The 25,346-nt window shown below is 36.1% G+C and overlaps 2 protein-coding genes and 1 long non-coding RNA gene across 5 annotated transcripts in view; 2 read left to right on the top strand and 1 right to left on the bottom strand.

The window, feature by feature from the left end:
- Positions 1–557: 557 nt before the first annotated feature.
- LOC123548214 (uncharacterized) lies at positions 558–5,626 on the bottom strand. Its single transcript, XM_045335404.2, has 3 exons — positions 5,467–5,626; positions 3,245–3,366; positions 558–1,225 (listed from the first exon to the last, which is right to left on the bottom strand). Exons 1-3 carry the CDS (start codon positions 5,479–5,481, stop codon positions 1,123–1,125), a joined length of 240 nt encoding a protein of 79 aa, XP_045191339.2. The 5' UTR covers positions 5,482–5,626; the 3' UTR covers positions 558–1,122.
- On the top strand, positions 3,377–8,877 carry LOC128548958 (uncharacterized). Its single transcript, XR_008367385.1, has 4 exons — positions 3,377–4,939; positions 6,716–6,819; positions 7,126–7,271; positions 7,867–8,877. It is a non-coding gene; the product is annotated as an uncharacterized LOC128548958 (long non-coding RNA).
- Positions 8,878–12,295: 3,418 nt separating this feature from the next.
- The window catches only part of LOC123548169 (14 kDa phosphohistidine phosphatase-like), an 89,329-nt gene continuing 76,278 nt past the window's right edge, over positions 12,296–25,346 (top strand). Inside the window, exons 1-2 of one of the 3 annotated variants that reach the window (XM_045335402.2) lie at positions 12,338–12,373; positions 20,015–20,159. Coding sequence is in view for 2 of the 3 variants with exons in the window: in XM_045335400.2 (XP_045191335.1) it covers positions 20,166–20,217 (52 nt within the window). In the remaining variant the exon portion in view is untranslated. Of the gene's footprint in view, positions 12,374–20,014; positions 20,218–25,346 lie in introns of those variants that run through there. The other 2 variants (XM_045335401.2, XM_045335400.2) reach the window with 2 other exon arrangements.

The following is a 25,346-nucleotide window of genomic DNA, read 5'->3' as shown; positions in this document are numbered from 1 at the left end:
CGCAGTCTGGTCAGGATCCATACTGTTCGCTAACGGTTTCTCAAACTGCAATAGGCTTTGAAAGCGAGCAGCATGGATCCTGACCAGACTGCGCGGATGTGCAGGCTGGTCACTGGATCCATGCTGGTCGCAAACGTTCTATGTTGGTTTTCTCATGGTGCGGCTCATTTTACCAAGCGTCTGTCCCCGCCTTAAACCCGGTTGTTATGTATGCACTTGTATATTGTGGATTTTTGATACACAACAGATTTTATGAAACTTAAAATTATTAAAACATCAATTAATTAAAATTTATAGATATTGCGGTAAATAAAACATTTACAACACAATCAGCGAAGGATGGGGAATTTGTTATATATACTATATTACAGCTTTGCAACTGAATTTTTAAATAGGCCGTCCAATCCATCCCCGCACCTCCCTGAATGCCCTTTTTAAAGCGTTCGATACCGGCTTCTGTGAATATCATTCTTGACATTTTCAGAAAAGCTCGGATACAGTAACTGTTTTTGGCGGATATACTAGGGAAAAAGTTTTAAACGCCTATACTGAATAAATCTGAGTTTCTAACTTTAATGTTTTATATTGATAACATAATGAAATTCTAGCTTTTATAAAATACATAGAAATAAATCATGATAATAACAACAAAATGTTAAAAAACACACGAACTTACTTTAAAAATCATAACTACCACTGATATGGTAATAGTATGTACTAAAAAGTTAACTGTATACAATTTTGCATAGAGTCGGGACGCTAACTTTCAAACCGATATACTTCCGTTAAATATTCATCTTTATGGTTATTACATAATGATATTTTAACATAGAAATCAAATACTAAATTACAACATAATTGTTTTTAAAAACATATGAAACTAAGTAAAAAATAAAACTGTGTACAGTTCAATGTAAAGCTCAGGACGCCTTACTTTCAGACTTACATATTTTTTTTTATAATATTTCAAACAATGTTGTTCTACATCTAAGTTTAAAGGAATTTATGTAACAACCACTGAATTGGGTACACACTTTTCTTAAGTCACTTGTACACCGGGTTATAATTTATCATGTTTTCTGATGTGTGTGATGACCAGCGGTTATACAACGGTCGTCGGCACTACATGGCAGCCGCCGGGTCTTGTGTGTTCTTTGCTACAACTTGCTGCTGGAAATGTTTCTTGCAGTACAGAATACCGTCCGCCTGTGCGTAGTTTTCTAGTCTGAAATGTGAAGAAAGAAAATAAGGACGGCGAATTCATCTTGGTTAACATATCAGCTGGGACAACTAGTGTGTTTTGTTTGGAGTATATTCACACAAAAGATACTGTCGCGTCCGTTCCCTAATCAAGGGAGATAATTCAAGCATCTTATTTAAGCAATACCAGCTCTCCGAGAAGTGGTGCTATATGCAGTGTCATGTTTTTCTCTATTCATATATAAGTGATTTCAAGCCAATGGCCTGAAATAACTGTTGCGGTCAAGATTATTGTGATGTTAAATTGTAAAAAACCAGCGGTTTCATGGAGCACACCCGGCTCGCGCCCCGCAACCCCCCCCCCCCCCCCCCCACCCCCAGCACCGAACTCCACAAAGAAAGCATACTTTTTATGTGTTTTTTTATAATGTGTGGGGAAAAAACGTTACCTTCGCTCGCATATCATTTATAATTTTTCAATTCGATCCGCTCACACATCATTTCGAGTGTGATATTCAAATGCATATGCTCGTTTCGCTCCTTAAACGTAATATATCAGAATCTAATAGCATAAAATATGCTTTTATCGCTTCCCTCGCATATCAAATTTTGAAAGCATACAAATTTGTTTTGCTCGCTACGATCGATATTCATTTATTGCTACACAATCTCAGGTAATCATACAGGCAAATATCTTCATGTATTATTATTTATACCAAAGGGTTGAACAGAGGAAAGCCTCCTTATATATTTCTAAAAATAAACCATAGTAAACCAAGGTACCAAAAAAAATCACGCCCTCATCCAAAATCAAAGATCCGCCCCTGTAAAACGTAATGATAGCAAATTATGTTCTTTCATTCCGAAGAATCATACCGAAGCCGTTGTCACATATACAGAAACACTTTTTCCTTTATGCAAGTGGCTATGTACAGTGCCAGAAATTAGTATGAAATATGTTATGTCCAGCGACTCAGGCTTTCGCCAAGTGTTCCATATTTATACACAGAACAATTTTATTTAAGATTTGTACAAAGTACATTGTTATACAAATAGTACATTTATAAATACAAATATTTTGTATCACGTGATCATGTTTTTAGTTTCAGAAAACATTTATATACACAACTGAACAAATGTAAGAATGGTATGTGCTTAATATTTGAAATACGTTCATAAAGAAGTTATCTTATAATAAGAGGGCCAAGATGGCCCTAGGTCGCTCACCTGAGAAACACATCATAACAGTGTAAACATATTTGACCTAGTGATTTCATGGAAACACATATTCTGGCCAATTTTCATTAGGATTGGACCAAAAAATGCGATCTCTTGAGTTTAAACAAGTATCTTCTTTGATATGACCTAGTTTCTAGTGACCTTGTTTTTGAGCCCAGGTGACCTATATTCGAAATCTATCTAGATTTCACCAAGGCAATAATTCTGACCAAATTTCATGAAGATCAATTGAAAAATACAGCCTCTATCGCATACACAAGGTTTTTCTTTGATTTGACCAAGTGACCTACTTTTTGACCCCCAGATGACCCATATTCGAACTCGACCTAGATTTTATCAAGGCAATCATTCTGACAAAATTTCATGAAGATCAATTGAAAAGTATAGCCTCTATCACATACACAAGGTTTTTCTTTGATTTGACCTAGTGACCTAGTTTTTGACCCCAGATGACCCATATTCAAACTCGACCTAGAATTCATCAAGGCAATCATTCTGACTAAATTTCATGAAGATCAATTGAAAAATACAGCCTCTCGCATACACAAGGTTTTTCTTTGATTTGACCTAGTGACCTAGTTTTTGACCCCAGATGACCCATATTCAAACTCGACCTAGAATTCATCAAGGCAATCATTCTGACAAAATTTCATGAAGATGAATGGAAAAATACAGTCTCTAGAGCATACACAAGCTAAATGTTGACGGACGACAGACAGACGACGGACGCTGGACATCGAGCGATCACAATAACTCACCTGAGCATTGCTGCTAATAAAAATGCATTTACAGTCGATTCACTTACTTCAGTGTCATTTTACATTCACTGCACTTGAAACATAGCTTATGGTAGGGTCGTTTTCCCGCCTCTATCCTCTCGGCCGCATACACCGACTTCTGGCAGATATCGCACTTCTCTCCTCCGCCCTGAAAATACAATGATATATGCGAGAAATGATGGGAGATAAATAGAGCTTGTCTCGGTTTCCACTTCGTTTTCAAATATTATGTTGTGCAATGGGATGTGACCAGTTCTAAAAGCGTATTGCATCTTTTCAAAACAGTAAAAAAATGTATAAATAAAACGCTAAATGCAGTAGGCCTTTATAGACCTTTGAAGATCTTTTTTGTTGAATTCCTTAATTCCTGCTGCGCTATTAGAAGAGGTTATATATTTTCACCAGTGATGTTTGTTGCTTGTAGAGAAAAATGCTATTTATTTTCAAGACAATAAAATAAAATCACGTGACCAGGAGAAAGTGTGTTTTACTCATTTCATAGCAGCTTGAAGAATGTAGAGAACAGATTGTTGGCACTGATACATGCTGGAATGCATTGGAAAACGAAAATATACGTAGATTATGTTAAACAACAAAGTATCCGGCAACAGATAACATCTGTAGTTCGGCGGTATGGAAGCAAACACCAAAATTAATGTTACTTTGCGTTTTGATACTAGTAATCTGTATGTTGTAAATAACGATAACACTAACCCTTATCATGCTGGACTCGACTGATTCTACATTTGCGACCAGTGCAGATATTAATCAGCCTGCACATCTGTGCAGTCTGATCAAGACCTGCACTGTTCGCCATTCAGTTCGTATCTATTTGGTTAGCAACCCTTATAATATAACAGTTAATGGTACTGTCGACAAGTAGTTCATTATAGAAATTTAGCAGGGAGACAAAGTAAATGAAAGTGGAATTAGCATATTACATGCATTAAAATACAATTAGTTCACAATAATTAACTTGCAGATTTCATTGGTAGATCAATGTGATAACGTTTGATATATCTTGTTAACTTTAAATAAATAAATCATAAAAATTCTCATTCAAGTGTAACGTATGTTTAATCCATCACTTTTGATAAACATTTCCGCTTGCACTACATGTGAGTAGATTAAATAATTCATCTTTTTGCCTTTCAAATCAGCTAGAAAAGGGCGGAGTACAAAATCTTTCGTTATGAATCACGGTACTTGTAAATGATTTTGTTACGTCTAGTGAGGATTGTATTAATTACATACAGGAGTAGATCGATAGATTTCCGCTGCTTACAAATAGAATCATTTTCTATCATAAACTAACATTTAAAATGGCAATTTTGCCATAGAAGCCAGCTTTTCTGTGCACGACTGTTTTTTATTGATAAATCATGCTTGTTCATTAACAAGTGAATGAGCCTTTATGTTACCTCAAACTTATTTAGGTTAAAAAAAAACAGATGAAAAGCTTTTGGTGCACCTTTAAGTGTTTAAATGTGTTTTAAGGGTCACTTCCGCCAGAACAAGTCAATATTCGGCTCTATTCAATGGTTTAAAGGCCTACACATGATTTGTGATTAGCACAAGTTTTCTCAGTGCATCACAGCCAGTCAGTCCAACGCCAAGTATGAAGCCGGTACTGTTAGTTAAAGTTCTAGAGCGGTAGGACCATACCTTATTCAACACTATGTTCTAATCGAGGATAAACCAATAAACTGAAGGAATGTGGTGTAAGTTTTTTACAAGTGGATATTTTAATTTAAAAATCAGTGGAGTGGTAGTAAAAACGTCTCTCAGCGTGTAATACCGGTATAAATCAACTCCAGATTTTACAATCTCCAAACGAACAGTTTTATTTTCATAACCTATGGCACCTTTTGTACTGAACATGTTAGAAATATATCTTACAGCCCAATATTTAATTATGTTTGTTAAAATTTGTATGTATGCGAGTGTGAGTCACAGATACACTGATGGAATGCACGGTGCAAACACCACAGTCGGCGTGGAGTTAGGACTTAGGGTTTCAGGTATTCGACAGTGTAAAACTTCGTATTCAAGCAGGAACCTAAATAAAAAACACTCGTGATCATATAGCATGTACATTTCATCCGTTAACACCAACATATTTTTATCACCAGGAAATTAATTTATCCGGTGTTCGTGATCAATGGAGATTAAAGCACGATGTACTTACTGGAGTGCAAAATATGATTCATATAAATACAATCAATATAACAAACATGCAGGTACTTACGAACTTTAGAGGCATATTTCCCAAGATTTTCAATTCAAACTACAGCAATGTTATGAACTTGAACGCTGTTTACAATATACGGGAAAAGAAGCGTATCGACGCCCCACCTACGCTATTTTTACGAATTGTATCTTTGCACACGGTACGCAAGCGTATATTTCCCCAACAAATATCACTCTTCCAACCTGGTGCTTAATGAGTACACTAATCTCACAAGTATATTTTAATACGCTTCTATTTTAGACGTAATGATTTCGTAGATACATTAACATTACTTTATTGCTTATTATCGTATAGCGGAGTAATAGTGGATAAAGTGTCGACCACTCGACCTCTGAGGCCATGGGTTCGAGCCTCGCCTGGAGGTGTTTTCCGTGGTATATTGGTAACAGGCTGGCTCCCCCATCCCTATGTTTGTTCTGTAATATTCCTCTTACATATAAGTTTCCTTTCATTAACAGAGAAAGTAACTCCAGCAGATTGTTTCTATTCTGACCATTTGCCCTTTGACCATCCAGTTTTAGAGGTACTGATGTATGTAGTATTTATTGTAATTCCAAACTGCTTCGTTTGTACGTTTTTTATTCAAGGTACTGCTTCTTTGCTGTTTTCTGGAGGGGGTCGGTGGGGTGCGGGGGAGGGCTTGGGGGCAGGGTGTGTTGATGGACAGGTACGTGTTTGAGAGCTTCAGCATGCTCATCGCATAGTATGTGCATAATGTGTTTACAACCACACTGTTTGCACGACTGTGACGGTACCCGTGCTTAGAGGAGTAAATGAAGCAGACACTAGTCACGATATGTATCAAAGCGTAGGACTTGAACAGAAATAGTTTTGTTGAATTGAGATAGACTACGTGTATGTTCACGGTGCACAATCACGTGGTCTATGACGTCATGCTATAGGTATCGCGCCAAGCATTTTTTGTCAACAAAGCGTCGATTCAAGAAGAAAATTCGTCTTAAGTGTTTTGTTACGAATTTTTGTAAAATGTCTTTAGCATGTTGCAAGTCCTTTTATAGATGCGTACCTCCGATCACACAGCATCTGCCCGTGTCTGCTTTAGTTTGGCTGGAAAACGGGACAAAATCTCAAAATCGCTCTTGCTATTGCTCCAAGCTGATTCCAGAACAGCATTAAAACCAGCTTTCTCTTGCTGAAGTCTTCAAATGGCCGTTTTGGTTTGGTACTTTTTGTCTTCAAACATCCGCTGATTGATTATTTTTCACGTTAAATTTGTTATTTTCAGGTAAAACCCAAGGATAAAAAGATATGATATTGCGGCAAGTTCTAAAAGATAAATGATATCGCAACAAGCTGAAACTTTTATGTGCAATGACGGTGGCTTGAAAGGTTTGAGCTAGATTTTCAGGATAAAACAAAGGCTTTGAAGCATAATAAATATGTTTATGTGTTAATATAGAGCGGTATATTCGCGAGGCTATTATTTTTTTATATACGCGATTTTCACTTAAGCACACATTCAAGACACAAGCGTAATAATTATTTCTTGCTTAACGCACCGCTAAATATTAAAAATCTCGAAAAAATTACCTACGCAAAATCAACCCAGTTTACAGCTTTAGTACTCAATTTCCAAATTGGCTTTTTTTCTCAATCATAATAAATAAGATGGCTAACGGTGTTTTTTATTTGCAGATTCAAACGCAGAATGGCCGATGAAGCTAGGACAAACGTGTGCAGCCAGCGTGACAAGGCTTTCCGCCAGAGGCGAAATTTGCATACGCTCGAGAAAAGTCACACAGAAACGTTTCTTTAGGGGTTTCAGCTCTCGATAGGCATTGGTAATTATTTTCGGTAATTTTATATCTGTGTAGCAAATGGACAGAAAATGGGCCATATATGCGGAGCTTGAACTTTTAGTTTTGATAACATTCAGAAGCTTTTGAAAATAATGTGCATTTTCTTTAAAATTATAACTTTATAAATTTTATACCTTGGACTCTCGAAGAAGCGCGTGACACACTAAACTCATGTAGGAATAACTTAATGACAGAAGAACTGTAGTGTATGAATCAGTTTATTACAGGAGAATAAATACTGAAATTACAGCTGATTGAAAATGAAACAGTTTACTTGTAAATGAATGGAAAATTATAAACTGACCCTTTACGTGTTTTGAGTGTATTTACGAAATATTTGATCTGTTTATCCTATGCTCAATTGCATCAGCATCAGCAACATTCAGAGGACGGCTGCCATACAAGCTCTTGGCCTTTCTCTTGTGAATACAACGATTCTGATGAAAATGACAATAATTTTGGTATGTATCTATGACATGGTTCCCAAATATGCAGATAATTACGACAAAAGTGCATAATATATTAAATATATTTAAAATTTGGAAAGTATCACAGCATTATTTCTATTAATTTTCAGATGAAGAGAGCACAAGTTCACACTTAAACGCTCACGACAGGAGGGGGAACAATCCTCGGACTTTCAGTTCTGACATTTGCGGCTATCTGGTGGTGACCCATTACGAACTCACCGAGTACATGCCCAGTCATGAAGACAACCGGAGTCTGCCTGCATACAGTGTGGTGCATTGAATAAGCACAGGCCATTCCTGTATCGGGATATAAGGCAACGTCGCAGGAATGTTTGTGTAATTTAAACCAGTGAATACTTGATGAAGACATGTTGATCTCGAATTTTTAGTGGTGCATTCTGGTCATTGTGTCAAATAGCATTTTTGGCATGATGCAACCCTCGTGCCTCTCTATTTTTTTGTTCTTAAGCGGCTTTCAAATTCAGATATCTGTTACTATCAAAGCCATTGACTTGTAACATAAAATAGTTATTTGCTATCAAAGTCTACACCAATGAAACAATTCCTGCTTCTTTGTTTGAATTTGACAGAGTTATGTCCGTTTCAACTAAGAATGTTTTGGTTAAAGATTTTGATAAAGTCAAATATCGCTGTTACTATCTAATTTTCTGAATTTTCGGGACATAATACATTATTTTACAATCATTGTTTACGTATTATTATACATGAAGTTACATGTCTTTAAAAATAATAAAATTGAAGCTGACAGTTCTTGAATGTGTTAGTTGTAAAATGTTACAAATGTTTAAACGAAAAGTTCAATCTACATCATGATACATGGCCTTAAAGGCTTAAGAGAGTTAACTGTGTAATAACTAAAATTTTCAACATAAAAAAATTCTTCAAATTTTGTCTGTTGACTCAAGATAATGTCTGAAATAGAATTTTGAAAGAAACTTCCGATGTCAGCATTCTGAATTTTTAATCGAAAAGAAGAAATGTCAATTAACACGCCAACATGCTGTGTATACATCAGTTGTCGAGTCCAATTCTTACGCTAATTTCATTCCGCCTTGCACTGCTGTCCCACGAAACACCAAGGGATCCTTTTAACAGCATTCCTGTCTATGCTCATAGTAGCTACCTTTTTTTATGCACAAGGCCCTAGTTCTCTTTTAGCGATCAAAGTCGTGGTCCCTGTAACAAGCAAAAAAGTAAAGACAAATACTGGTAAGTCTTATAAGATTCAAATCGAGTGTTGGTTTTGTTTGTCTTGCTTTCGACTGGTCTCTTCAGAGTTTATTCAATTACTTTGTACTATGAAGCCGTTTCCTGTGAAGTTTGTTTGTTTTGCCGGTGCAAAGGTTATTTCAGTGAGTTTACAGACTAGAATTTCCCCTATTATTATCATTATAGATAATAATTTTGGTAATTGTATTATTATTATTATTACTATTATCATTATCATTATTGTTATTATTATTTTCAAATGACTATAGGTTGCAGTACAACCTCTCCTGAGCGGCCCTCTGTTAAGCAAAACCCCCTCTATAACAACATATCAAAATTTCTCTGTGTTTTGCATATAAACTCGCATTATACACAAGATAAATTCGACTGACAGATCGTGTTTAGATGAAAGAGTGATATGCATTGATTTACGTATGAAAACTGATGGGAAAACGGACTTAAAATAAGATTATCGTTTCAGCTTGTTGCGATATCATTTATCTTCCAGAACTTGCCGCAATAGCACATCTTTTTATCTTTGGTTTTGCCTGAAAATAACACCTTTAACGTGAAAAATAATCAATCAGCGTATGTTTTGAGACAGAAAGTACCAAACCAAAACGGCCATCTGAAGACTTCAGCAAGAGAAAGCTGGTTTTAATGCGGTTCTTGAATCAGCTTGGAGCAATAGCAAGAGCGATTTTGAGATTTTGGTCAGTTTGTCCCGTTTTCCAGACAAACTAAAGCAGACACGGGCAGATGCTGTGTGATCGGAGGTACGCATCTATAAAAGGACTTGCAACATACTTAAGACATTTTACAAAAATTCGTAACAAAACACTTACGACGAATTTTCTTCTTGAATCGACGCTTTGTTGACAAAAGATGCTTGGCGCGATACCTATAGCATGACGTCATAGACCACGTGATTGTGCACCGTGATGTTATAAATACATATTTTGTCACTGCGAACATTTTTCACTAGTTCTTGTAATAAGCAGTGCATGATACAGGAGACGCCGTACAGGACTCCGGAATAAAAAAACCCACTGACCCACGACCCCGGTTTTAAAATGGATATACAGTCGAATATCGTTACCTCGATATCGGTTAGCTCGATACTCCGGTTAGCACGATGTGTTTTAGTCAGTTCCGATTTTACTCTATATATTTTAATGTTATTATTCATCATTACCTCGATATTTTGTTTAGCTCGATGAGATTTTTAAGTCCCTTCAACTTAACTGTACTGTTTTCACACCTGGTTTCGTCGATATCACAGCTTGTCAAAAATATCCATGTTTTTTGTAACGTATGAAAATCAACCTATTGTTGTCCGGCGATGTATTAATTATAATCAGGTTAGTTTGTGTGTTTGCTTTGTTTGTTATTTAATCTTTAATTTCGATGTCAGCACGATTGCATTTAATTCCCAGTAATTTGTCTTTTTGAAACAGCGTGCAAGTAGGCAAGCTGTTTGTCCATAAACAATCAATTTGGACGAACTATTTTTCTGTTAGTCGGTAACAATATCCGTATTTAACTGGAAAATTGTTGTTATCGAATCACAGTCAAAATGACTACTGAACCAGGAACATTATCGCTACATTCACACTTGCTTTGGGAAGGACCCGGAAACCAGCCCGGGGGGATACCTAGCAACTCTACCAACCATGTTGTTAATGGAGAAGGACCCAGTAACCAACCGAATTAAGATGTTTTATTTTAATTTTGTCAATAAAATTAAGATCGTATTTATGTTTTTTATTATTTCTTTCCTCCTCCAAACCCACTGAAAGAAGCATGGGATGTAATGAAAATATAGACGTCCAACACAATTACAAAATGTAGTCTCAGATAGTCGATATTGTTACGTCGAACTTCGGATACGTCGATGCAATTTTTGCAGTCCCTTGAATATCGAGGTAACGGTATTTGACTGTATGTCTCCTACTAGCATACGTGTGCCCATAGTGATCCACATCAATACCACGTGCGCTCTGAACTGCACGAAATGTCCTAAGTAACCCAGTACAAACTAAGGTAAGGTCATGAAATGTAGATGTCGGATATTAGTATCTTATTTTATATGGATTGCGCATGCTTTATTGTTTTCGTATCAATTGTCAATAACATTTGCAGAATCTTTAGCGGTTGGAATAGGTGTCCAAACCCGTTACGGCGATCGCAAAAAAAGTGATTCTGAAGATGCAGTAAACTAGCATCAACGTTATTATTGTATAAAACGTGTAAAGAAAAATTAAATGAAGTAAATCTCGTTAAGTTCATATTTCCTTTTAAGGACTGTTTTATTTATGCGTGATAGGGCTGTTATATCAATAAGTTTCTCCATGGAACGCGCGTGCGTGTACATGTATCTAAGAAGGCGTGTTTACAGCACGTGAACGAATTGCTTAGTCTCATGTTAAAACACCCTTTAAATCAGTTTTATCCTGGAATAACCGTTCCTAAGCATTGTCTTTTACGATATGCCTATACATGTTCCCATATTCCAGGCTGTTCGTATCATGCATGGATTACGAGGTACTCACGGCCATACCGAGGCATACCGAGGCAGCTACCTTGGTGTTTTGGAGCAAACTGCATTTTGTTACATTCAGTATATCTACATAGAGAATACATCATTGGTGTTCGGTTAAGATCAGAAAATCCCAACCCGAGGGCGCACCGCTCAAGTCTTGAACGAGCCTGTGCCTAGTTTTAAACTTGAGCGGTGCGCCCGAGGGTTGGGATTTCCGATCTTCACCGAACACCAATGATGGATTCTATTTCTCACTTACCACAGCAGAAACAATAAAAACAAGCATGAAAATATAAAACTATTTTAAAGCGGGAAATTGACGTCCGTAAGCAGAAGTGACTGGATGGTTGGTAAAGTTGGAACTGACTTTGGTGCCTGGATCTAGTCATGGAAGTCCTTTGTTTGAGGTATGCATCTGCTTGGATATCAATTTAGTTATGATAGATATTGTAGAGGATTGTTAGCTGAAGCCTGAAACGCTTTCCGAAGGAGGTGAAGGTCCCGGGTATGATTCCTGGTTACTCCCATTTCGGTGCATTGAAAAGCACTTTATCGTATTTGCCTCAGTTGACCAAGATGTAAATGGGTACCAGTATTTTGCTGCGGGTAATGAATGGCTTTAATTTTTACCCAGTGCTTCCCAGTCATCAGACCTACTGAAATGACCAAGTTAGAACTATAGCCAAGTGTGCACATTGTGTCACATAATGTACGGGAAACAACTCTATCAGTGGTATATCTTTGCGATAACGCTGTTATCTACCTTAGATACATGCAAGCGCTTGTGTGATAAGGAAAACAGATTAACGCATTAATGTTAAGAAATTTTCAACACATTTCAGGTAAGAATTCGCAGTAGTATGAAGATGGATTTGTGAGAGAGGTTATTGTTTTTACATTCTGAACAACTGTCATTCAATGTTGAATTCAAATGGAATATAAAAATAAAACCACGGGATTTTATTTTTTTTGATCTGTATCATTTGGACGCTCATACACCAGTTCCAAGAGTTTCAGCATCATCAAATTTATCCAAGAAAAGACAATGCTATTCAATTTTTAGCTAGATTTTTTAAAGAAAAATAGAGCTATTGCACTCGCCCCAGCATCAGCATGATGGCCATCGCCGCTGGTTTATAAAGTTTTTCATAAAGACAAATATCTCTGTTTCTATCAAACTCATTATTAAAATCTTTTGACTTGAAACATAAAATAGTTATTTACTATCAAAGTTTACACGCACCAGGAGAAACAATCCCCATAACGCTGATTTGAATTTTGACAGAGTGATGCTCCTGTTTAACTTAGAATTTTTTGGTTAAAGTTTTTGATAAAGTGAAATATCTCTGTTACTATCAAAGCTTTTGACTTGAAACTTAAAATAGTTATTTACTATCAAAGTCTACAATAGGAGAAACAATCCCTACAATTCTGATTTGAATTTTTGCAGAGTTATGCCTCTTTTTAACTTGGGATTTTTTTTGTTCGTTTTTGATAAAGACAAATGTCTCTGTTACTGTTAAAGATTTTGACTGTTATTTACTATCAAACAGTGTTCCCACTCAGATTTTTTTTCAGGGGTAAACTTACCCCCTGGGTACAAAAACTGGGGGTAAAACACAAATTTTGGGGGTATGAAATTTGCCCTGAAGCCAAACGCCGAAAACTTCGACTGCGACATTCTTGCAGACAAGACAGTTCCCTGGGACCCAGATGTAGATCGGTAACCGTTTAATAAGTGTACATTCATTTACTTATGCGTTAAAAGATACAATCCTTCTACATTTTTTGACGTCAGAGAGCTGTAAGTCAGTCTATTTGCAGATGACGCACTGCGGCAGTATTTCCAAGGTTTATTTTTGTACACATGGCGTGGGATTCCAGCTTAGCGGATTCATCCCTGGCAGTTTCGTACGCGCGCGATCTCGCACAGGGTAAAAAATACTTGCGTGAATTTTATTTTTATAACGTGATTTACGTAGTATTTTACGTGAGTGGGAACTCTGATCAAAGTCTACACCAGGAGAAACAATCCACATCACTCTGACAGTGTTCATTCAAGGCCGCGCCATGGGGCCATAGGCACGTAATTTACCGTATTGGCACATAAAAGTTTGCCCTATGGCGCCCATCGGGCGCACACTTTTTCAGAAAACAGTCCGTTTACAATGAGCCGATTTCCAGAAGTTGTGAATCGAAAACGACTCTTCCGATGATGTAATGCGCATTTTCATTGGTCGATGTTAAAATAGTAGCCAGTCTCTGGTCACTTAACAACATACAGCTTTCAATGTTGCTATGCAATGGTGGACAAAAAAAAACAGTGGCGATTCGGAGAAAAAAGAAATCCAATTTTATGTTTTTCTCTAAACGTTGAAAAAAAAGCAGACAACGGAGAACAAATTTCCAATGAAAGATGACATGTTCGAGACCGCTAGACCGCCCAATAGCGTAACCGCTTAGCCAGAATCAGGCGACAAACACTCATTCCGTAGTAAATCCTGATTTATGGCTGTCGGGACTTTCTGTGGTTAAGTTTCGGTAATGGTCAAAATATTATGACTTGTTTCGTTTTTGTCATGTTGAGCGACCTGTGAAGCCTCCACTTTTCTCTTTGTAATTATGTTGTACGAACCGCGAAAATAATACCTTGAACTCCATGTAAGAAAAGTGTTAAAAATACAGCCTTTCCTTTCATGTAAATCAGTTTTTCTTTCATGGCCCCTGTTTTTTTCAAATGTCCCCAATTTTTTGCCATCATGGGGTCCTTTGACCCCACTTAAAAAAATCCTGGAATGAACACTGCTCTGATTTGAATTTTGGCAGAGTTATGCCCCTTTTTAACTTAGAATTTTTTTGGTTAAAGTTTTATAAAGTTTTTACTGGCAAAGCTCTAATTCAGAGTCAAGCACTGAGAAAAGTCAAGCGTGCTGTCTTACGGACAGCTGTAGGGATAATACACGTTTTTTTGTGTATTAACGTCTGCAGAAGCCCGCAGGATTGTTTGTGACCGAGACCGAAGGTCGAGGTCACAAACATATCCCAAGGGCTTCTGCAGATGTTAATACACAAAACAAACGTGTATTGTCACTATTCTTGCATAAAAAATATATATGTTTCAACGATGATTTAGATTGAATTTTTCATACGTGGATGACTTGATGGATTCCGTAGTACATTTTTTTTGTATTTACCTATTACCCATTAGTTCCTGTGAAAAAACGTTAAACCATGTTTTTAAATATCCGTATCCCCAGTGCGACGGACAATAAACAACGTAATCAAAAACACCTCCTGAAGGTTTTTAAAAAGCTTGATTTTTTTATCTCTCAAATTAATTTACAAATATAAACATTACGCATATAAAAATTTGTTTCATAGTCAATTTTTAATATCAAACAATTATTGGTGGACTTCGATCACAATTCAAGAATAATAACTTTGCATTCGTGTTTCATATTGAGTACTGACACGCTGTTGGGAGTAATATGCAAGAATAATGTAGACGAACTGGTAGTGTCCAAGTTTGCAACGCTGTTTATATAAATTCTTCAAGTAAATATTAGATAAACAACATACCCGAGACATGATACTTCACTAAAATCATAAATATAATCACTTCAAAAAACAACAATAGCACAGAAGTATACACGCGATCAACTTTATTTATTTCATACAGATTTATATTTTACTACATAACTAAAAACAGACGCTTTGTAAAGGGGGTGAACTCTAAGAGAAGCTAGGGCGTACATTGATGGGGGAAGTACGTTTGGGGTTGGAAACAGATACAGCTAAACATACAATGGATTACATTGTATTTATAATGCTACAAGATGAGGTTGTTAAGGAAGAAACAAGACGCAGATGCCAAATATCAGTGTGCGTAAAAATACATACATATATCCCTGGCAAAGCATTTCAAAAATAAAAATCGGGTATTAACAGCACGTGAATTGCCTTGTTTGCACACAATTTTTCTCCCGTTAATACATGGGCGGATCCAGTGAAAAAAGTAGCTTTTATGCAAGAATCTTGTTTAATAACCTAACCTGGTCTGTCACTTTGTCACACAGAAAATTTATTTATAAAACAATTTCAATGCTTTTGATTGCGATGATATCTATGACGAAATGACAAAGTTATTGCAGTTTGATATTTTTCGCATGAATTACCTCCATAGTTCTGTCACCTGCCATCACATTTCTGCCCCAAGTACAAAATTGCCTTAACAGATACTAAAATGCACTATAGACTTTAATAAATGGGACTTACTTAATAAGTATGTTTAAAACAGGATAAACGTCAAATGTAAGAGAGAGCTTAAAACTGAACAGCAGCACTGTTGTCTCCAGTGATTTACCTGTTTTCTATACCTTACCAAGTTTTTGAATTTACCTAAACCTAGTTTTTGAATTATCGCCCATTAATATACAAAATAAGGCTTGTCTGGAACATTAATTGAAAAGCATTAATGGCATTTCATTGAAACTTCACAAAATGATAGAGGCCATTGATGGGATGTGCAGTGTCAAAGAACCATAACTCTGCCTTACCTAGTTTTTGAGTTATCTCCCTTTATTCAGTTTTCTTCTTTTTAGGCCAAAAAAACAAATAGTTGTGTTTCTGGTGGCATGGCAAAAAAAAGTAGGGTCGGTAAGTCGGTAGGACATGCGTTTTTCTCAAAAGCAGCTCTAGTTCCCATCAAGGCAGCAAAGGTTCATTGCATTATAAACTTTTTTTAACCTGAACTTTCTTTACCAAAAAAACTGAAAATGAAAATTCAGATATGAATAATTCAATTTTATAATGCAATCATGTTTTCTGCTGCTTACGGCAACTGTTTCATTATGAACTGACTAAATGTCTGTTTAAATGATCACATAACCAAGGTTTAAACTTAACTGTTTATATGTTAATGTTTGCTTAGTACGTATTTAACTTGAAAGGACAGAGAGGACACTTAACTGTTTTAAAGTATTTGTGATATAGTATAAGGTGTGAATTGAATGACCAGAACTTTCATAAATAGTTCTATCGGTTATACTATTTATTACAATTTAAAAAAACACATTTTTTTCTTAATCTTTAAAACTTGAATACGGGGGCCTCCGTGGTCGAGTGGTTAAGGTCGCTGACTTCAAATCACTTGCCCTGCATCGATGTGGGTTCGAGCCTCACTCGGGACGTTGAATTCTTCATGGGAGGAAGCCATCCAACTGGCTTACAGAAGGTCGGTGGTTTTACCCAGGTGCCCGCTTGTGATAAAATATTTCAGTTATGCATGGAGGGGCACCTGGGGTTTTCCTCCACCATCAAAGCTGGAATGTTGCCATATGACCTATAATTGTGTCGGTGAGTCGTTAAACCCAACAAAATAAATCAAAGCGCTCAAAACGCTCAAAGCGCTGATGGTGGCTGCTAATCAATGTGTAAAATATTACAAAGAAAGTGACATTTGAGGAATTCTTAATATAAACCAGAAGAACTTTTTTTTGAGGGGGTGGGGGTGGGCGGGGGGAGCAAAATATTCAGCTTTGGTTTCAAAATTAATCCTTTTTTTCATTGCCAGTCATTGTTTACATACACACTGATTCTGTCTTTAAGGAATAGTTTTGATCCTTTTTGATTATTTGTGACGAAAACAACAACTTAAATTACTTTACTGTAAATACATAATATAAGCTTTTCAACAAACCATTTAGCTTTTAAGATTTCTTTCTAAAGCTTTTGGACAGTGCCTGTCATTAATTATATACACACTGATTTAGTCCTTATCGGATAACTTTGGTTTTCATGAGATTTTTGCGGGAAGAAAACAGCATAAAACATGCACCACAAATGCACCTCAGAATTTCAGTTCTGCAGCCAGTGTATTTAAGAGGCACATTAATTATCACTCCCATCTGTTATACCGGTACTCAAAAGTCCGCTAGACATAACAGCAGGCTTCCCAAAAATGTTGGACATTTAAGTCAGACAAACTTACAACTTTAGTCAGACCGAGAAAAAAATCGAAAAATAAATTACGTAACTGGCGAAACGAAACCGTTTTAATTTTTATACATATTTGTATCAATCCAGATATTTTGAGCCGCACCATGAGAAATCCAACATAGTGCGTTTGCGACCAGCATGGGTCCAGACCAGCCTGTGCATCCGTGCAGTCTGGTCAGGATCCATGCTGTTCGCTTTAAAAGCCTATTACAAATAGTGAAACCGTTAGTGAACAGCATGGATCCTGACCAGACTGTGCGGATCCGCAGGTCCAAGCTGGTCACAAATGCACTATGTTGGTTTACTCTTGGTGCGACTGAAGTGAGCAGAATCTGTCTTAAAACAATTTAGCTTTTAAATTGGTCAAGTGTTATCCGATGGCTTGCTACAGTCTGACATATTGCCGTATCAAAAAGGCGAGTATTAATATCATCGCTGCGCCCGTTGATAATTCGTGTTTTGTAAGACGAAATTGTACCGAATACATGTGTATCTATGCATTAATATAGTATCTTATGTTGTACATACTGAAGGAAGATTATCCGTGAGGGAATATTATTACAGAACATACATGTCTTTGATTCTCATGGCAGGTCACATTGCAAACAATGTTGAATGAATTTTAACTGAATATTCTTTTGTTTTGTTCACTCTCGTATTGCAAAGCATGTTTAATTATATTTTGTTCTTAATACAACGATGAACTCTATGTACATGTTCAAGTTATATCAATAAATTACTGTCCTGTCCTGTTCTGTTCATAAATCATCTTACTAAATTGGTGCGCTAATTAGTGTTAATTGGCAGTAGCAACGCCTGAGGAAATCCGTATCACTGCTGATTATCGATTTTCTATAAATAGCGTAATTAACATGTGGTCATATTTTCGAGTGTTTGAAACGACAATGAGACAATACTGTCTATAATTCGGTAACATTCTTAGATCACTAGGGTTGCATTAATATAATATCTTATAATTTGATATCTATGATTGACGAACATTTAAGTTTATTCTGACATACTTGAAAATTGTTACAGCTTGCTGGAAAAGCTATGGTAGGTACAAACTGGTATTGTCTATGGACCGGAAATGTTCGGAAACTTTTCCGTTGAAATTCCGTTTCCATTTTTAGCCGTGGATTGTCTGTAGATGTATATAATCTGTAGATTATTGCTTTTAGAAGTTATCGTTCTTTATCAAATAAGTCTTTTATTTCGGGAGTTATACATGTGACCATGCGGTTAGGAAGCATGTTTGAATTGTCAGTCTGGATTCCCGGCTAGGTTTCTACCTTTTCTACGTTATAAGCTACGTGACCTCTAGGGCAATACTATGCAAAAGCTAATCAATATCATCGCTCAGTTCAGGTGATATGAGGTCAACGTTTGTTCACGTGATCATAAATTTGCATATTTGTATTCATACACGTGGTTGTTTTAATTAAAACGTTGACTTCAGTTTGTATTGATTTTAGTTGCCGAATTTTCATTAAAAATGGTATTAAGGCATATATTGTAGCATTGCATGTTCTGCACGTTGTGTAGATAATTATTTCCCTGGAAAGCCTGGAACTATTTTTGGTTGTGTTGTTAGGATGGTCTTAAGAACTGACAAGATTTCTCAAACAGAGTATTCTTTTTAACACTGGTGGCAGCAGCCACCACACAGAAATGTTCCTTGGGTAACCCTCAACAAAACGTAAAGTTCTGAACGCATGTTACTTTAATAGAATAGTCCGATCTTTCAGAATGTTCTGTTGTGCACACATTTTTATTGGTTGGCCGTCAGCCGAATTCCTTTTGGTCATTCGCTATATCAACTATGGCCGCGAGGGGCAAAGAAGGTTTTCATATACTCTATAGCTATAACAGAACGTTTGAGAAGACTGTTAAGCTGCTTTAAATATGACTTCATCGCCAACATTAGCTTGCCCCTATTGGATGTACGCACATAGTGCTAAAGGTTAAGGTTAGGTTTAACGTAAGTTTGATAGTGTACATTCAATGCGTGCGTACACTCAATGCTGGAGAATGAATGTCGACCATGATTTCACGGAAATGTTTCTATGGAGAGCCTCTGCCAGATTCATTCAGGTGATTTGATACATTAAAGAATGTGACCGCCAGGGAGCGGAACAGGCTTTCCGTATACATCTATAACGTAAAACTTTGAGGTCATCTTTGTCAGAAGCAGAACGGCTTTAACCTTCTATTCTGAGTGTACTGGCTAGTTTTCAAAATTAGTTGACAGGAATATCCTTTTACAAACTTCTTACCTGTTTGGGCTGTAAAATGGGAAAGTGGTGATTTTCATGATTATATATATTTGTACAAGTACTTAAGTTCGGCATTTTATTATGTAATGCAGAATTTTAGGAAACAAAGGTATGAAATAGAGTAAAAAATCGTGTCATTCATTTTCCTGATAAGTAATTCAGCCATACTTAGATGTGCAGTTTGCTATTTGCTTGCATCATGTATTTCAGATCTCCTGATGTCTATGTATTGTTTAAAGATATTAATACAGTAAACAGCTCTTGGCAGTTCATACTGAAAACATTAAACAAACCGCACCAATTCTTTTGTCAGAAGATTACTGTTTAAAGACGCATTTATTCAGACGACAAATTGGTAAGCATGGTAAACAGTTTAGCCAAATATGCAGTCAATCATCAAAAACAGTTAAAAGGTTAGCCAACAATCTTTTTTTATCTTTTGAACCTTTAAATGTTTTGAGAAAGTCCCCTGATTATACCCTAAGTCAGATTCGGATTCGGCATCAGATTAATTCGCAAATGTCTAATACCAACACATTGATAGAAATTGAAAGCTATGTAGTAAGAACTGTTCTTGGATATGTAATAGTTTTTGAATTTTAAAACTTGTGAACAATAGCATTATCATTTTCATTGCTTATTGGAAATTTTGTTATTATTGAGTAAAGTGCTCTAAAGACTAGAAAAATTTAACTTCTATTCATTTTTTGCTATTACATATTACATTATCAATTACAAATCCTATTCATATTGCATTACCTTAACCTTGAGCATGCTAGATAAATTGTGGTCTGCTGGAAATGTCGTCTGCTAAAATTGTAATGTTCATTCAATTTGCTCCAAAATTGGAAGAAATATTGTCAGAGTAGCAAACAGCTTGGAACCTGATCAGACGCCGATCAGACGTCTGATCTGGTTCCAAGCTGTTTGCAAAGGCTGTTAAATTCGCCTGCAGCAGGCTAAGGGTTAAACTTCGGTTACTTCAATTAACTCCAAAAAATAACCATATAGATATTGTAATATTTTTTATTATATTAGTAAAGATATGGTGTGTTACAAAACATAGTTTCTTACATCAATTTTGTATATATTTTGTTTAGAATATGAAATTAAAAGTGACAATGGAAGAATTGCCAAAAATATATTTAAAACAGAATTTTAGCACTGGTAATGGTATCTAAAGAATAAAGTTTTAGATAGCTTGACACCAAGCTACTTAAGGCACTGACCTCCAGATTTTGGCTTAAAATGATCTTTTTTAAAAATTGAAGTTAAGTCATATTATTAGACTATTATTATAACATTAGAACATGAGTTTTTTGTTTCTAAACAAACTATCTTAAAAATGCCAAATATAAAATAAACATGCCAGAGTCAGGAATCGAACCTGGGCTGCCGTGGCAATAAAAGTTTTCTTGTATTCTTGACCAGTACAACACTGAGGAATGCGTACTTAACAGTTGTTTAATATAAAGCTTTATAATTAAGGCAGTTTATCTCAAGTACTCTTTTACAAACGTTTTAAATTTTGAATGGAAAAATTAGTAAAACCAATTAATTTTTATGTGTTTCCATAACATACATAATCTGTCAGAAACTTAAGTTCGAAAGCTCTCTTTTAAAAGAAATATAGCAATAATTTTCTAAAATCTATCAATTTTCTTTACGATTTGGAGGTCAGTGCTTTTAAACATTAATTTAAAAGATTGCCCCTTTTTCATATTTATGAAAAGTCAGTATCAGTATTCATTCTACATTCTTTCAGTTTTTTGAGTGGTTGAAGTGCAGCCATTTATTCTCCACCCCTTTTTATAGTTTGGTTAGAGAATATTTTACTAGAGAAAATTATGACTGATGTTATTTTGATAACATAATGTTTACTTATAAACACTTGACAGTAACAAGAAGTGCCTTCTTCAAGTTTTACAAGGGAGGCTGTTGACAATTTAGAAGCATATACCCCTAAATAAATGCCCCTTTTTGCTTTGCAGTTTGCAAGGGGTTGAGGTGTTTATTATGCCCCCCTTTGAAGAAGGAGAGGTATATTGTTTTGCAGATCTGTTTTTCAGTCGGTGGGTTGGTATGTTGGTCGGTATGTAGACCAATCGGTTTCCGGATGATAACTCAAGAACGCTTCGGCCTAGGATCATGAAACTTTATGGGGAGGTTGGCCATGAGCAGCAGATGATCCCTATTGATTTTGAGATCAGTAGGTCAAAGGTTAAGGTCACAGTGACCTGGAACATTTAAACAGTTTCCAGACGATAACTTGAGAATGCTTGGACCTAGGATCATGAAACTTAAGAGGAAGGTTGGTCATGACCAGCAGATGACCCCTGTGTATTGATTTTGAAGTCAGTAGGTCAAAATTAAGTCAGGGTCACAGTGACCAGGAACAGTTAAACCATTTCCGGAGGATAACTTGAGAACACTTGGGCCTAAGATCACGAAACTTAATAGGGAGGTTGATCATGACCACATTTTGCAATCAGTTTTAATCAAACTTGCACACAACTTGTATTGGCATATATCTCGGTACCTTTTGAAAACTGTTCAGATCCCATCATGTGTCCCAGAGTTATGGCCCCTTAAAGGGCCAAAATTTGCTATTTTGGCTTGTGAACAACATAGAGACCACATTTTGCAATTGCCTTTAATCAAACTTGCACACAACTTGTATCGGCCTTATATCCTAGTTCCTTTTGAAAACTGGCCAGATCCCATCATGGGTTTGAGAGTTACAATGTATGGTCCTTTAAGGGCCAAAATTGTTTGCTATTTTGGCTTTTACAGCCATATAAAGACTTCATTTATAGTTTGATTTGATACAAACTTGCAAAATATTTTTAGCAACAATAGATCTAGGATTCCTTGATAAATCTATCAGATCCAATCATAGGTTCCGGAGTTACGACCCCTAATTGACCATTGAAAGAGCCAAAATTTGTTAAATTTTAACTTGTGATCATGATAGAAGCAACATTTTACATTCCATTTTAATTACACTTATGCACAACTTAAGTCACAATAAGATCTCGGTCCTTTCAAAAACCAGCTAGATTCCATCGTGGGTTCTAGAGTTACTGCCCCAGTTGAACAGCTTGTATTTCCCCCTCCTAAAACCAACCCTTTCCCTCAAGTTTGAAAAAAAAAACCCATTGGAATCTGTCATGTCTTTGAGACATAATGGCAGTCAGTTAACCTATTAACCAGTGAACTGACTTGTTCTCTGCAAGAACTGACAACTTCCACATATGAATCAAAAGTGGAGGGTGACTTACTTACAAATGTATGTCATACTGTGGACTATCAAATCCTCATTCAATTTGAGAATGAATTTTGGTGGTTTAAATTTGTGACTCCTTCTAAAGTACTTACAGGAGTAACAACCTTCCCCCCCACAAACCCCATCACCCCACCTATGGAAAAAAATGATTGTTCCCCTCCCCACTCCTGAAAAAAACTCACTTGGGGAAAAACGACCATTACACTGATAGCTGATTTAAAGCTGTATTTAAAACTGAGTATTTATACTAAATCTACTCCCTCTCCACCTGAGAAGGACTACATGTTTTTCCTCAATTTGAGCCTGCCTGCAATTCAGTGCTACTTCATCAATATCCATTTTTTTCTTGCTGATTTTCTAGATATAATCTCCCAGTAGTTACCAGCCCTGATAATATTGATGTAACCTGTTCATTCAAACAACTAACCATGCACCTTGCTACTTATACCTGTAGTGCTTAAGTACTTATTATTTTTTATTCCCAGGGAGGATTTACAGTTTGATTTTTATCTGTGCAATAAACTCTTGGTTGTAAAAAAACATTTGTTTTCTGTTTGGTGTAATACTTCAGAAAACATTTTTTTGGCTGGATTAGAGCTAAAAATAGAATAACATTTGAATGACTTCCTCGCATGAACTGCTTGATGGATCTTCATGAAATTTGGGTCTGTAGCGTCATTGTTAGCTCTCTTCCAAATTTGTTTAAAAGGTGGCACTTGGTCCAATTTAGGGGCCACTAGTTTATATTAAACTAGGGATGGGAACGAATGTTCGAATATTCGAAATCGGTCGATTATTCGAATATGAAAATCAAATTCGTATATATCGTAAATTATTGTATTTTTTTTTTTCAAAATAAGTTTCATTGATTTTGGCAATATGAACCAGACTACAGAATAAAACCATGTCATGTTAGTTTATCACGTATCAAAAGATGTCCATTAACAAGAAAATAGCAATGCATAATTTGGCAGGGCATCGTACTTATTAACAGTTTGCAACAGCGTCAATGTGTCAGATGCATGTCAAAGATGTCCAATTAACAAGAAAATTGCAAAGCATAATTAACTGGGGACATCGCTATGGTTACGTTTGTATTGGGGTAAATTGATATATTCTTATCTTTTGTTCATTTTTATTGGCGCCTGTTTTATTAAAAGTTTAGATTTTTTTTTCGAAAACACTACCAAACTGTAGATATTGTCGATCTTTTCACAATATTTTCTACGACGTTTCAGACCATCCGCAGAAATCAGTTTTCATACGCAATCGGCGTATTCGAATTAAATTTTGAAGTAGTTAATAATGAAATCAAGAAAAAGTATATTGATCCACAAGTTCATTGTTGAAGGAGGTTAAGTCTGCTTACTTTGCATTTTACACGACGATTTTTACACGCGATTGAAATTTTTCAAAATGGCGGCGGTGATACAACAGCGCGTCACGTGTTTAATGGACGACCTGCTATTTTTTAGATTGAAATTGCGACGATCTAAATTATAATCGTTTTGATTTTTTGTATCATTATGAAGCTAAAACACTGATTAGTTAACCCTTAGCATGCTGCAGGCGAATTTAACAGCCTTTGCAAACAGCTTGGAACCAGATCAGACGCCGATTAAATCGGCGTCTGATCAGGTTCCAAGCTGTTTGCTACTCTGACAATATTTCTTCCAATTTTGGAGCAAATTGAATGAACTTTACAATTTTAGCAGACGACATTTCCAGCAGAGGACAATTTATCTAGCATGCTAAAGGTTAAACATGTTCATGATTATACTGACAGAATCGTGAAATAAAACGCTAGGATCGGCGGGTTTCGCTATGTAGGATCGGGTTACCCGAAACAACCATTTTTTTTGGCCTTATTTACGATGATCCACGCTTTAAACAAATGAATACGTTGTGTATATGCCAATCACTTAATAAGAATTTAAAGCTTCCATTAAAACTAACCGAATATTCGAGTATATTCGAATATGGCAAACCGAATATTTGAATATCGATTTCAGTATTCGTTCCCATCCCTATATTAAACACATTTTGTTACCTGTCTTGATTCAGTGTGTTTTTCTTATATTCAAGTCAGGTTAGCGACTTTGGACTAGTATGTCCCTCCTGTTGTTCATTCATGCCTATGGAAATATAATATTGTCCGTAAGTATTGACCTGGCACTCATGAATATTCCGTATGTTTCAATAAATTAATTTTCGGTGTCCGAACATAAGCAAAGATATAACTATTGAAAAGCCAAT

Source organism: Mercenaria mercenaria, chromosome 15 (assembly GCF_021730395.1).
Source record: "Mercenaria mercenaria strain notata chromosome 15, MADL_Memer_1, whole genome shotgun sequence".
Lineage (NCBI taxonomy): Eukaryota > Metazoa > Mollusca > Bivalvia > Venerida > Veneridae > Mercenaria > Mercenaria mercenaria.
This window is presented reverse-complemented; position numbering and strand designations above follow the sequence as displayed.

Coding starts and splice junctions, on each gene's coding strand:
- LOC123548214 (XM_045335404.2), bottom strand. Junction 1,226..3,244: donor GAATGTAAAATGACACTGAA/GTAAGTGAATCG, acceptor TTCACATTTCAG/ACTAGAAAACTACGCACAGG.